The sequence below is a fragment of the Orcinus orca genome, chromosome 20 (genome assembly GCF_937001465.1).
Source record: "Orcinus orca chromosome 20, mOrcOrc1.1, whole genome shotgun sequence".
In the NCBI taxonomy this organism is placed as follows: Eukaryota; Metazoa; Chordata; class Mammalia; order Artiodactyla; family Delphinidae; genus Orcinus; species Orcinus orca.
Window position 1 is genome coordinate 27,162,013 of NC_064578.1, and position 14,435 is coordinate 27,176,447.

Consider the following 14,435-nt stretch of genomic DNA (forward strand, 5'->3'; position numbering starts at 1 on the left):
GTAGTGTGCACGCTAGAAGGTCAAGAAGACGTGTACTAGAGGTTGTGAGAGTGTGTGAAGGGTAGCCAGGGAGCACTTGTAAGTATGCCTGTGAGTAGTAACTACTGTGTGCGAAAGTTTTGTAGTACTAGGCTTTGAGGGGGTGAGAACGAAAGTGTAAGTTTAAGTGCAAAAGCGCGGGGATGTGTGTGAGAACTGTGAATGTGTTCATGTGGACTCACTAGAGCATGTGTGCAAACATACGTGAGAGCCACGTATACTGTCTATGTATGTGAGCACGAAGAAGGTGCGTGTGCGCCAGGGGTGAGAGCGCACGTGTGCACGGGCGTCTGTGGGGCGTGGGGACACTCAACGGGAAGGTCTGAGCAGAGTGGGCGGCCCCACGTGCGAGTGTGAGTTTGTGCGTGTGCGCGCGCGCCACCACCCCCCACCTGGGTCTGAGCCGGTTGCCATGGGAACGCGCCGCGGCCCGGAGTTAATCATTTCCTGTGGAAAGTGTGCGGGAGGGGCCAGAGAGGGGCGGGAGCGGGGCGGGCCGAGGAGGCGGCGGCGTGGAGCTGCCTCCCGCTGGAGGGCCGGGCCGAGCCCCGGGCGCTGCGGCGACGCAGGGATCCTGCCTCCACTAGGCCGGTGAGTCCGGGGCTCGCGCGGGCTGAGGACGGGCTGGGCGCTCGGGTTCCGCCCGGCCTGTCGTTCGGGGTGTCGCGTCCTGGATCCCCCTGCGCGGCCCCGTTGGGGGGGCGCAGGGAGGGCCGGGCCCCGGAGACCCGGCCCTGCGCTATCCTACCCCCCACCCGCCTGCGCCGTCCAGTCTGAGCCGAGCAGGGCATGGGGGCGGCATGTCCCCTGGAATCCAAGCAGCCTCGGGACCCCCTTTCCGATTTCAATGGCCCGGGAAAGCCGGACACTGCCGGGGAACCGCGTGCCCGTCCGCGCCGCCCCCTCCCCTGGCAGAGGTCCCTGCATCCGCAGGGCTCCCCTGAAGGCTGCAGTTTCGGGCCCTGCCACCCCGTAGGTCCCCTGGGCAGTTCACTTTCCCCTTCGCAGGGCCGGGATGGGGTGGGCCAGCCGCAGGTTAGGAAGGAGGGCCTGGGCCGGTGCCGTCCTGGGCAGTGGGCGAAATTGAGCCTTTGACAGCGGTAGCCTGGGGCGGTTGGCGGAGGGGGGGTCGGGGGGGGCCGGGGGGGGGAGCGGGCCCAGCAGGAAGGGCGAGCCAGAAGCCACCTCCTTCAACCCCCTGTTGTGAGTTAGAGCAGAACTCTGGCGCAGTGAAGGGCCTGGTCCTGGCAGATTTTAAAGAGGAAGCGGCATATAAATTGGTACCATTTGCACCTCCGACACCCCAACCCCCGCCAGTACACACATCTGTCTCAAGGTTTGGGGTCGTGGCCACCCCTGGCCTTTCATCTTCTCTGGCTTTCTGTCTGCCTGAGGCTGAGTGAGCACGGTACGCTGGCCCAGGCTGTTCCCCATGCCCTTGATAAAAGTAACCCTCTCCTTGGCCAGAGAGTCATTTGCAAGGAATGCAGTCTCAGAATGGGGCCCTGTGTTTGCAGTGACTGGATTTTAGGGACGCAGGGTCATGAGTTCTGCTGTCCTTATGGACACCAGGGAGCAGAGATTTTGAAATCTGGGTTGACCTGCAAAACCCAGGACGTGTGACTGTGCGGAGGGGAAGTCCAGCCCCTGTTCAACCTCCTTGACATTCTGCCTGCTCTCCCAGGGAGACCAAGCCTCCTGGGCAGCAGTCTCTGGGCAGTTGTCAAATGTGTCCCCCAGTCATTGCAATATCCCTGGTCTGGGGCAAGGGGGCTGTAGCTCTACTACCCCGGCCTAAACCCAGAGAGGCAGGTGCTGGCTCTCCTGCAGCCAGCCCTCTGCATCCACCCACCACTGGATAGAGGTCACTGAAAAAATAAAATTTGGGTATTCTTTGTATATGCCAGTATTGTTCTGAACATTGTATATATGATTGTCTAAACTTTACACCAACCCTATAAGGTAGAGTTCTCCCCATTTCACAGATGGAGATACTGAGGCACAGAGACAAAGTAATTCTCCCAGGGTCACACATCTAGTAAGTGGCACAGCCGGGTTCTGAAGCAGCTTTCGGTCATAACCACTCTACTCATATGCCCCCGTCACCTCGCCCCATGACCTAGGCTTTTGAGTCTCCAGCCTTGGGCTGTTTGAAAGTCCTTGATACTTTTGACCTTCACACCCCTCAGGCTGCTAAATTCAGCTGCTTTTTCCTTTTCAGCATCTTGCACACATCCTTCCTCTTTCTTCCTGATATCTTCCTGACTGCCTCACAACTTCCCTTCCTGAAACCAACGAAATATTGTCTCCTTCTGTCCCTGACCCCCTCAGACTTAGCTGATGCCCTTTAAAAGTCTTCTCCCTCAACTGTGACATCGACCTTCAGTGTCCTCCGCCATCTCACCTTCCCAGCAGCTTGGCATGCAGGTGGAGCCTGTCTCACTCCCTCCTTATCCCTTGGGCAGCTGAGCCTCAGGGTTGCTTGTGCGCCCAGCTCCGTGCCAAGCAGCCTGGAGAAGGGGACATCTGGTTCCTCCTGGTTCCTTCCATTCCACACTTCTCCATCTCCCATTTCCTCAGCAGAGCTGCCCCCATATTGGATTAGCCTCCAACCCACCCTTTGGCCGGCAGTCCTGCCCCCTCCCAGGGAGACTGCACCCAGGAGCCTCCTTCCTCCTCCAAGTTGTCTTCCTTAGTCCAGGAAGGCAGCGACCATGACGCCCTAGTCAGGAGGCTGGCATTCTTCCAGGGCTCAGCTCTGCGAACATCGGTCACCAGATGTTCAGGCCGCCCATCCTTGCACTCTTCTCTTGCCTCTCGATGCTTCAGTCACTCCTGTCCCTCTGTTGACCCAGCATGTGCACATCTCTCCTATGCTAAATACCACATCCTCTCCTTCCCATCCTAGCCAGCTTCTCCAAAGTGAAGGAAGTGGCAGCTTCCTCTAGCCCCCATCCCCCTTGGGCCTTCCCACATCTGCCCTCTGCCCTGCTCCACTGACCTTTCTTCCAGTTTGACCTCTCCGTGCCATGGTTCCCTGGGAACTGACCATCCTCTCCTTCCCCCTTACTCTCCGGTCACCTCTGAGGACTCTGCACCTGCCTGGTGCTCCTGCCACCTCTGACCTTCCTTCTCCAGCTTTTCTTCCCACTTGGAGTGAGCTCCATCCTTCTTGGTTGCCTCTCATCTTGCACCACCTTTGGTGATTGCATTCTCACCTGTGCCACAGTGACCCCCGTCAGCCTCCCGGTTCTGTGTCTCCATCTCCAGCCCTGCTCTCTTCCAAGCTTAAGTTTGAGCTTTTGTGTGCATTCATTTCCGGGCCTTCACCCAAAAGCCATCACCAGATGTTTGGTGTGGATGTAGCTTCGCTCTAGGCTGGGTGCTGTGGGACCCACCCTGGGCAGCCATAGAGGGTCAGGGGAGATGGACACTGTTCAAACAGATATCTTTACTGCCTGGTAGAGAGTGGTCAGTGCAGTGAGGGTTAGGGAAAGTGGCCTACAGCCCAGGTGGCGCCATTAGAAAGTCCTTGGGTGCCTCCAACTCCATTTTAAAACCAAAAGCAAACTCCACATTGCCCCTCCGAGCTGACTTGGCTTCTTCTGTAAATGGCATTACTTGTTTTCTGAGTCTGGTGTCACAGCTTGATGTCATCTTAAATGCCCTCAGAGCTGCTTTGCACACAATAGGTACTCAATAAAGACTTGTGCAGTAAAAGAAGTCTGTTCTGTTCCTTTGCTCTGTTCATAAGGGCCCCATGGGGCTTTCTACCCAGACCAGTGTTCCCCACACCCACCCCCGTTCTCCATACCACCTGGTGCCTCCCTGCATCCTGTTTTGATTGTGGAGGTTTGTTGAAGTGTTTACCTCCCTCCTGACAGGGAGCTTTGAGGCCATGTCTCTCCTGATCAAAGAGGACCCCTGGCAGGTGCCTGGCACACAGCAGGTACTGGGTAAATAATTATTAAATGAGGAATGAATGAATCTTTGTATTTCAAATCCTAGCTCGGTGTCTGCCAGTTGTAGGTACAGTGTGAAGGCTAGTTGAATACAAGAATGAGCTGATTTTAAGAGAATTTGCTATATGTAAGCCTGATGTCACAGCCACAGTCAAGGCCCCTTCTGAATAGATTCATGGAGACGCTGTTGACTGGTGCTTCCTCCGTGTGGGGCTGTGACCTGTCTTTATGCTGCCAGGCTCCGAGTGGAGGGGCTGAGTTGTGGGGTCTCCACATTGCGCTGCAGAAACCTGATGGGCTCCCTGCCCGCTTCTGAGCCTCCCTTCTCCTTAACTAGTACCCTGAAATGGTGATAGGCTCTGTTTCAGCCCGTGAGCCCAGGGGCTCCTTGGGGGACATTCGAGTTGGGGCTCTGGTTTACAGGTGACCCAGTTCAGCGGACCCTTCCAGATGGTGGGCTCCGATCAGCTTGGGATGGGGGCGGAGGGTTCCGGCTAGCGGGCTTCAATCTCGCTTTCTTGCTCTCTCCGCAGGCTGCCCGACGCCCGGAGGAGGCTGCTGAGCCCCGCCGGGCCATGGTCCCGTCTCGCAGGACGTGGAACCTGGGAGCCACGCCCTCGCTGCGCGGCCTGTGGCGAGTGGGCCGGGCCGGGGAGCCCGAGCCGGGGATGGCTCGCCCCGCCCCAGCCAGCCCGGCCGCCCGCCCTTTCCCACACACCGGCCCGGGGAGGTTGAGAACTGGTGAGTCCGCATTTTTAAAATGCCTCTTTATTTCCTTTCCTTCCTCCAGATACCAGCGATGAGATCGGGGTTTCTGGCAAGTTCCTAGGCTCAGTCAGAGCTGTCAGGTAATTACAGGGTATCGGCAGCCCGCGAGCCGGGCGTGGAGTCAGGGCGTCAATTTCGCTGGGCGCTCCTGCCCCGCGCCGGTCTGTAAAGAGACGCCGGGGACGCCGAGTTAAACGTTAACGCAGTCTGTAGCGCAGGGGGAGAACGCCGCGCATAGCCACGCGCTCTCTGGCCCGGCCAGGTGGCTGTGGCTCTGCGATCCGCCTGTCCTTGGCGGCGGAGCGCTCGTGGTCTCGCTCCGGTTTCTGCCCGCGACCGGTAAACAAGGTAGGTGAACTGCTGCCCGGTGCCCTGCGCGGATCTGACACTTGATTCCGCCAGGGCTCGCCCGCGGATGGCGAGGAGTGGACGGAGGCTGCTCCGGAGCGTGGCCTGGCAGGGAGTGGGTGCCATGCGCTCCTTCTAGGTGCCATCCAAGGTGGCCCCGACAGCAGGTGGGCAGTGAGGGAGCCCCCGAGTCTGGGCCCCCGCTGTGCCCCTGGGGGAGCTGTCAACAGCAGCTCTCCTTTCTGGGTCATGTCCCCTGGTGCCTCCAGCGTCAAGAAGTGGGCAGCTCCTCTGATTCCCGGTGGGAGCTAGATCGTCAGGACCGGGGAGCTGCCCCATGACTGTCTGCCAGCCTTGGCTTGGGTAGGTTGTCCTGTAAATGTGGGGACGGGGGCATCTTCAGACAAGATGCCTTCAGGGGTTTGCTGTCTGACTGCCCCTGACCTACGGGGAGATTGCCAGCCTGCCTGAGCTGGCAGAGTCCCTCCAGGACATCAGGTCCAAGCCCCCCTCTATGTACAGAAGGGAAAACTGAGGCCCAGAGAGGGCACATAGCAAACTCCAGTTCCCTCTCTCTCATCACACTTGTGCCATAGGTGGCAGCCAGAGTGCTGCCCTCCGAGGTCTCTCTACAGGGGACAGTGAGGCTGGGGGTGACCCTGGAGGGCGCCGGGGAAAGCTTGGGCTTTTGGGTCAGGTAGCCCCAGTTGTCTGGAAGGGGCTGAAGATGGTCTCTACCCAACAAGGTTGTCCAAAGGATTAAAGGTGAATGAACAGTATTGCTTTTCTGGTTAAAAAAAAAAAAGAAAAAGAAAAAGAAAAAAGAAAGAAAGAAAGCAAGAATTGAAAAAAAACAAAAACATGTTCTCTTGGAAAACTAAAAAAACCAAAACAAAAACACAGAAAAGTATAAGAAGGAAAATAAGAATCACCTATAAGCCTGTCACTAAACATTTTATATAGTTCATTCTAGTCTTATGTGTGTATGTATTGGTCTCTTAAATTAGTGTTATGAGGATTATATGACCATACAGACCTTTATCTACTTTTAAAATTTAAGACAAAGGTCCAGTGAAATCGTGTGTGTGAAATGCTAAGCGTGGTGCCTGCCACTGGGTAGAGCCTCAGCCACTGTGGATGTCCCTGGGCCTCTCTACCCCCACCCCTCTCTCATTGCTGCCTTGAGAAGGGTAGGCAAGCAGAGGGTGGGGTAGCACATGGGACTGGAATACTGGCTCTGTGTGACCCTGGGCACATTATTAACCCTTCTGGGTCTCCAGTTCCTACCTCTCAGCGTTGTTGTGAGGAGCTGATGGCCTGCATTGCTGGCTACCTTCTGTGTGAGCACTTTACATGTGTCGCCCCGTTTAATCCTCATCGCAGGACTGAGCTTGGTTCCTTATGCCCATTGTATTGAGAAGGAAACTGAGGATCAAGAAGGGCAATAAGGCCTGGAAAGCACTTGGCCCAGTGCTGGCATTCAGGATGTGATGGCCCCCCAGGGTGGGAGCTCTGTGGCTTGCCCTGTGAGGCGAATCCCCTCTCCTGCCCCGTCTGGTCCCACGGGCTCTGGAGGTGGGTCAAGGGAGGGGTGAATGGGGTGTCGCTGCTGCAGCCCTCTCCCCGCACCCAGTGAGGGAGGCGGTGTGTCAGAGGCTCGAGCGGATGTGCCTTAACTGGTCCTGAGTGTGTTTTTGGAGGCTGCAGGGACCACGCCACCCAGCGTGGGTTGGTCTTTATGAAGGCAGGGGAGAAATTGCCACCTAGAGGCAGCCTCGGTAATGAGGCCGCGGCCCCAGGGTGCACCTCCTGTGAAGATTAGCGCAGCCAGGGTGGCATCAGCTTCCTTCTGCTGCTGTCTGTAGAGGGTGTTAGTGGGCAGGTGCCAGCCCTAACGCCACCGGGGAGGGAGGGGAGCCCGCCGCCTCCCGCGGGGTCTTGGGCGACTTCCTGCAGAGGATCCCAGGGTGGCTTGTGGTTAGGAAGGAGCGCAGCCCCCGCCGAGTGCCAGGCCTTCCCTCTGTGTAGGGCAGGCATGTGAGGGCGTGTGAGTCCCTCCTGGCAGCACCTGGGCTGCCTGGAGTGTGTGAAAGGGGAGCTCAGGCACGGCCCTGGCCAGTGGTCCCCGGCCAGCAGTCTCCAGCCAGCATCAAGCATCTCACCTGTCTCCTCTGTCCTGGGACAGGGCGTGGAAGAGACAGCCCGGCTGGCGGCGACGAGGACTCCAGCACCCGAAGTGCAGCTCGCCCGGCCCTGGCTCAGTGCCGAGCCCTCAGCGTGGACTGGGCGAGCCCCGGGAGCCCTCACAGGCTCTACCTGACCCTGCAGGTGAGCCCTGGGGCGGTCAGAAATGCCAGGGCTCGAGCTGGGCCAGTGTGCCGTGGCCCTCTGAGCTCCAGCAGCTTCCTTCTCCGGGGAGGGAAGCAGGGAGGGAGAGCTGGGGGCCTGCCTTCTGCCTCTTGCCAAGCTCCTCACGGCACATCCACCCTGAGCCTGCCTGAATGGGGCAATGTGCTTATTAGGTTAGCTTGGGGGAGATCTCACAGGAGATGACGGCAGCTTCTCAGCCACGCCCTGGCTGAAGTGTTAAAGTGGGAACTGTGGGGCCTTCAGTGAGGAGCTATTGGGAAGATGGGCAGGTTTTTAGGGGAGCTGTTTATTCCCACTAGGGCATATGAGTCCATGGGGCAATACTTATTTACATTTCCTCGTTTAAAGTGAGAACCTAAAGCTAGACAGAGGACTTTACCAAAACTTGGGTTCTTTTCTCTTGCAGTTATCACTGCAAGTCAGTTATCATGTGACTTTCAAAAGACAAACTTTACGTATATATGTGTAGTATTTGGTTGTAGAATTAATACATCATGATAGCAATAGTAATAGCTGCTCCTCATTGAACACTGACTTTGTACCAGGCTTTGTGGCATGTATTGTATGTCTCACATCAGTCCAAGACACGGTTACCGTTTTATGTGAGTTTTATGGATGAAGTAAGGGAGGCTCAGAGAGGTCAAGTAACTTGCTAGTGGTCACACAGCAAGTTGGGATCTGAACATAATGAGCTTTATAACACATGGTGTAAAGAATTCACACGTGGCAGGAATATAATATCTAGAAATTGAATGTCTCCCGTCATCCTGTATCTTTGAGAAATCCACTATGAAGAGTTTGGTGTTTATTTATCTTTCCTGTACAACCACTTCGTTGGATTTATACAATTTTTATTCTTTATTTTTACCTTCTGTTCTGTGACTAGCTCTTTCCCTCAACAGTAAGTCTTGGTTATTTCTTCACGCCTGTCAATATTTAGAGAACTACCTCATTCTTTTAAACTGCTGCATAATATTCTACTTCAGGGTTTATCTAACTGATCCTCTGTGTTGTTTCTGATTGCAAAGAGATCCTTAAACAAATACCGATGCATTCATGCAGCTACAGCTTGAGCAATTTCAGGATAGCACAGGCTCTGTAATTTTTAAATGGATGCATTTCTTAACAGGTATTTATGAAGTGCCTACTCTGTTAGGTGCCAGCACACAGCAGAGAAGAGAAATAGACCCAGCAGTCCAGCAGAGAGGCCAGGAGTAATCAAATGATCACAAATGTATGCGCAAACATTGACATAGTGGCCGAGGATGAAGGAGGGGATGAAGGCCCCTCCCCGCAAGAAAGATTGTGCATGAGGGGGCCGCCTTGAAGGGACACATGCAGATGGAGGGCAGGAGGGGCTGTGGGAAATACGTGCCCTTTGTGTTTGTCCTCCCTCGTGTGGCCCCAAGCCGGGTCTGAACATGGACCCCTTGTTTGTCGCTTCAGGGACAATCTTGGGCTTCTGGGTTTTTGTCCGCCCTTCTTATGTGGTTCATCTGAAAATGGAACCGAATGGTCCTTCTTTTATCTGTAAGGTCTGCGAGAAAAGCATGTTGCAGGGACAGTTAAAGAAACTGTTTTTATGTTAAAGAAACCATTTTTTATGACTTGAGCCATTGGTAATTAAATCGGGAGGTGGTCAGAAACCAGCAGCCTTGAGCTGGGCGGAGGCTCTGTTCTCGGATTTTGATTATGGGGTGTTGGGTTGTGGTTGCCGCTGAGTCCTGGGGTCAGCAGGTCTGCTGAGGATCTGAGAAGCTCCCACCAGCAACCAGTTTCCACAGCTGTGTCCTGGGCCGTTGAAGCTTCGTTCTGTTTATAGGGGCTTCAAGGTGGGCGGCGGATGTGGGGCCCAAGTAGGGACCCAGACACAGTGAGGGGACCCAGTGGGTCCCCTGCCAGCTTCTCAAGCAGTTACAACCTGAGTCGCTCCCTTCGGAGGCTGCAGAAATTCCCAACCCCCCGGGGGCCTGCCTGCCCATCCTGTGGCTTGGCCAACAGGCCAGAAATAGTGTAACCTTTGCTCTGGGCGGCAAATGGAAACTTCCAGCTGCCCCCGTTGCCGCCACCAGTGACAAGGCTGCTCGTGCTGGTGTGGCAGTTGGTCACAGGGTGGGGACAAAATTAAGTCATGGGAATTTTCCTAAATACGAGAGACTGCTCACCACCCTCCCTTCTCAAGCAGAAAGTAGAGTTGCTGTTTTAAGAATGAGGAAATGAAACTCCAGGGAAGGTAAGTAACTTGCCCACGGTCACACAGCTCACCTGAGCCAGGCTTCACACCCAGGCCTTTCCGACCCCAGGCTCTGAACATTTTTTAAACGTAGCATTTGTCTTTTTGTTTTGAATAAGGTGGGCACAAAGACACGCACAAAAGTGTCTGTAATCTGCCTTGCCAGCTAACTTCTGTTATCAGAGACAACAAAGCAGTACACCATAGAAGCTTACGAGGTTAAAAATGCAAATGCCAAAAAGATGCAAAATGAAATGTAAAGGCTTTCCTTTCTTCCCACTCTCTCGGTGAAGTTTCTTTTGATTTCCCCCAGAGTTTAAATGCTGCATATTTCTCCTCTTAGCCCCTGCACCATCATCCGACCTCTCAGAGGAAACCAGTGTATATTTCCCCAGATTTTTTTTGGAGGCCTCTTTTATTTCCATTATCCTTAAATGGAATCGCACGTTACGTGTGGTTCTGCTGCTTGCCTTGGACGTCTTTCTGTGTGAGCTGCAGGTGGTTTTCTCTGCGTGAGAGACTCTTTCTGCCTCTCCCCTCCGTCTCCCCACCAGTTCACTGGTCTGTTCTACCTCAGCCTTCTTTGCCTTGGTTCCTCCTTGACCTAGAGACAGGGTCCTGCGGTCCCGGATAGCCATGTTGGGCGGTGGGCCACGGCCTTTCCCTGCTCATATGGACCCGGGTGCCCCCTTCTAGGCAGTCCCAGGCTGGTGCCGTTTGAAGGTGAGGGCAGCTGACATCATGATGGGGGGCAGCGGGCATTGCCCTGAGACTGCCGTGTGCCTGGTGGGGCTGGACAAACCTGTGAATGTTGGGACAGTGCACCTGAAGCGATCAGGCCACTGCAGTGGTGACTCGGGGCTCACAGGTCAGCTGAGTGAGCTTCACCTGAGGGTTTCTAAGTGCCCAGGAACCTTGTTTGCTGGCACAGAGGGCTGGCTGCTGATGGGGGCCAGGAGGACGCACTGCCCCCCTCTTGCTGTGAGATCTGGGCATGTTTTCTTCCAGACTCCGGGCCTCGTTGTCTCCACCCACAGCGTGAGGGATGGGCTGGCCGGGTCTGAGGTCCTCACCAGCTCCAGGAGCGCACCGTCCTCAGGCTCAAGGGGGGGTCCCCTCCCCGCCACAGTCCCCCTCCCCCTTCACGTGAGGATTTTGGTTGTGTCTTGGCAGCAGGCCCTGCGGGACAAGGGGTGCGAGAGCAAGAGTCAGGGGGCGAAAGAAGAGAAACTCCCGAAGAGGCAGGCGCCGGCCCCCAGGAGGGGCCGGGAGGCCCAAGAAGCTGGTGGCACCATGAATGTAGAGAAAACAGGTAAAGGAAGTCTGCCCGCTGACCTGGCACAGCCCAGGCTAAAGCCGGTGTCGGAGGGGAGGCTCTTGTCCCAGACACCGTCCTCCTCCCCTGGAGGTGGCCCCCTGGACGTGGAACTCAGAGACTGCAGCCTGCCCGTCCCCACTCCAGGGACACCCTCCTCCCAGGGCCGCTGCCGCGCCACCGGTGATAAGCAGCTTTGGCCGGCATGGGCTGGGGTTGAATTTCCCCGCTTTTTGTCTTTTCCCCAGCGCCTGTCAAAAGCAGGGTGAAGGTGGCAGCCTCAAAGACGCCACCTCCTGCAGAGAGAGGCCTGACCCCCTCCTTTTGTCTCCGTGGGTCCATCAGGGACCCAGAAGCCCTAGGACACGGCTTCGCTCTGCTGCGTCGAGGCTGGGAGAGAGGAGCTGGTGGCTCCGCTCTTCTCCGGCAAGGCTGACAGGCTCTGGAAGAGGCTGTGTGCCCCCTTTGTGGGGTTCCCCAGCAAGAACCCAGAGCCCAGCAGTCACTGGGAAAGTGCATCCTCAGGGAGCCCGAGGGGAAGGCCAAGAGCGAGGGGGGAAAGGAGCTGGCCTTTCTCAAGGAGCCTGAGGGGAAGGCCAAGAGCGAGGGTTTGCCTCCTCCTGTCAGAGCTTGATTTGTTGTCTGAACTTGCGAGGTGGAAGGAACCACTCCCTTCTCTGAGGTTGATCCAGAGCCGCCTTCACCCGTGGGCCCGGCACTGATTCGGGGGCCGGTGTCGGGGTCTGGCCGGGGTGTGGAAGGGGGGGCATCGTCCAGCCAATCCGGAGGACTGACTCTTGTCAGTGGGTCCGGGGATGGGACCCCCGAGCCTGAGTGTCCTTGAGGGGCCGTGTCCAGGCAGGGTCTCTGAGAAAAAAACTGTCTTCTGAAAACTCGGACTGACAGCTGACCTACTATGAGGGTGCAAAGGTCCCTCAGTCCCCGCCCTTAAGTGCTCCTTTGATCTCACCTCTTCCTCCGCTGCTGTTGTCCCTTAGCTTCCTCTAGGTCTTTTCTTGCCCAGCAAGTGCTCTCCGGGCCCCTCTTGGCTCCCCTGACACACGGGCACTGTGCCCAGGTCAAGGTGAACTCCCCTGGCTGTGGGCTCTGAGGGTGAGATGAGCAGTGTCCCGGGCAGGAAGGGCCATTCCATGTCCTGCTGGGTGACACTCACTCACACCTGCGCATCCCTCGTGGGTTCCAGGCTCTTGCCCAAGGTTGCCTCCGGATAAGGACCATTGTCCCCATTTTACAAAGGAAGCCCCTGAGGGGCCCTCCCATGCTTGTCTGAAGTGGCAGAACCAGCTCTTGGACCTGGAGTCAAGAGCATTTCCTGCCACACCACGGCAGTCTGCAGAGGGCAGAGGGCTGTGCTGGTCACATGCTGCCCATGGCAGCCCCGTGTGCAGGCCTGGAAGCATCTGTCTGAGCTCGCTCTCTCTAGAACAGAGAGCAGAAGCTTGGCCAACTGTGTGTGCCACGCATGCTGTGTCACATGCAGGCCGCACGGCCAGGGCTCCTAGCCAGCCGGTGATGGCCCCTGTTCCCGCTTTCCAGAGGGCCTTGAGTCGGAGCTGTCCCTCGGGGTTGGGAGGAAGCGAAAAGGCAGTGTGTGTGTGCGTGGCCTGCTCCCTTTAGAGTGAGAGCGGCTTCTCACTGTCTACCTCTCCTGGGCCCAGTGCGGAGACGTCCTGCCCAGCCTGGAATCAGCTCCATCTGCGCTCCCCGCTCCAGCCCAGTCCCAAAGCCAGGCTGCTGCTTTGGCTTCTGTGCTGTCTCAGTGAGCAGCACACTCGCCACCTCCCTGTGGGTTGAAGCTGGGATGTGTGACTTCAGGTGCAGGTGGCTTTGTTTCCAGAGTCTGGGATCCCCCCGCCACCACGTCCTGCCCACACAGTGTGGCGGAGCCCAGACACCCTGGTGCTCTGAGGTAGGGTGGAGGCTCGTGGCCAGCAGATGCCACTCTTCATGCTTCACTCTTGGACACTTGGCCCCGCCTCTCAGGCTTTGGCCAAGTTTGGGCTGCCTGAAGATCCCTGCCCTTCCAGCCTCTCCTCCGCCCCACTGCCCCGCCTCCTTGCCAGTTCCCCACCTGCAGAGACCGTGGCCATTCTTGGGGCCAAAGCAAGCTGTGACAAGCATGCCAGGCCCCATTAGCGGGTCACAGGCCTTGACTGTGTGTCTCTGTCCTTCTATCTGTCTGTCTGTGTCTCTTCTGCTCTCGGTGACAGGACGGTGGAAGGCTGAGGCGCCACCCACCCCTGTGTTTATCCCTTCCTCGTTCCTGTGAGGTCCCTGTGCTCAATCCCGCAGGGGTCCACCTGGGAGCGCGCCTGGCTGTGTTCCTGCCCACGTGCTGTGTCTGTCCCCGTGTCCTGGTCTGTCTGTCCCTTGCACACGCACACCTCCACTTGCTCCCTCTCTGTGTGCGGGTAACCACTCGCTGTGGAAGGCAGGGGGCAGGCTGGGGAGCCCCCGCCTCTCTTCTGTACTCTGGAGAGGGTTTGGGGTTTAAAGAAATCATGTTCCACCAAGAATAGTGTTTTCTGAGGAGAGAACAGCTGTTGCTAGAGCTATGTCTTTCTCAGCTGCAAGTCCACGCAGGCTGGCCATGGAGAGGGTATTGCGCATCAGACCTAGAACACAGGCTTTGGGGGAGTAATCAGTGGAAGCTGCTTTCCTAAGTCCTGGTCTAGGCAGTTCCACCCCCCAGAAGCTGCCTGCTGTGAAGCGGCTTCGTCCGAGGCAGGCCCTGGAGGCCCCCGGCTAACCCATGCTGCTGCCGCCCCCAGCCCTTGCCCGGCTCCCTCGTCCCCTCTGCTTGCATCCCCTCCCCTGCCATGACGGGCCCCCTGTCCTTGGCCAGGCTGGGGCCTCTGCTGCCCTGCTGATCGGCGGCTGCTTTGCTCATAGGTGGGCGGCTCTTTGGCAGCGGGAGGTGCTCGAGCCTGTCGGGGCCGCCAGGTGCGGCCCCCGTGGTACATAGGATGGTGGAGGCCATGTCCCAGCTGCAGGAGGAGAAAGCCCAGCTACAGGAGGAGCTGGTGGCCCTGCGGGAGAGGCTGGCTGTCTGCGACAGTGATCAGCAAGCCACATCCACCCAGCTGCAGAATCAGGTACCTGGGGAGGATGGGACGGGCTGAGGCCGCTGCCCACTGTGGAGCAGGTCGGAGGACATCGCCCAGGGCACCCGGAACCCACCAGACCACCAGGATAATGGACGGATGGGGTCTCCGCGCCTGGCTTGGGTGTGCACGAGAGGGCGAGGTGGCGAGAATCAGAGGCCTGGGCCTCCCATGCTGGCCATCCGTGCGCCCCATTCCTCGTGGTTAGCAGGGGCCAGGACCCCCCTCTCCAGGAGTGACAGGCAGCACGTGTAGGCATGAGTGGATCAGGAAAG

At 57.2% G+C, this 14,435-nt stretch overlaps 1 protein-coding gene across 12 annotated transcripts in view; it reads left to right on the forward strand.

Annotated features, from left to right (window-relative positions):
- Positions 1 to 485: 485 nt before the first annotated feature.
- KIFC3 (kinesin family member C3) overlaps positions 486 to 14,435 on the forward strand; it is a 35,635-nt gene continuing 21,685 nt past the window's right edge. For 2 of the 12 annotated variants that reach the window (XM_033419043.1, XM_049702849.1), the window contains exons 1-4: positions 4,535 to 4,742; positions 7,303 to 7,445; positions 10,894 to 11,032; positions 13,949 to 14,151. In XM_033419043.1, the coding sequence (XP_033274934.1) occupies positions 4,577 to 4,742; positions 7,303 to 7,445; positions 10,894 to 11,032; positions 13,949 to 14,151 (651 nt within the window). In that variant the 5' untranslated portion in view covers positions 4,535 to 4,576. Of the gene's footprint in view, positions 631 to 4,534; positions 4,743 to 4,855; positions 5,118 to 7,302; positions 7,446 to 10,893; positions 11,033 to 13,948; positions 14,152 to 14,435 lie in introns of those variants that run through there. The other 10 variants (XM_049702850.1, XM_033419040.2, XM_033419051.2 and 7 more) reach the window with 10 other exon arrangements.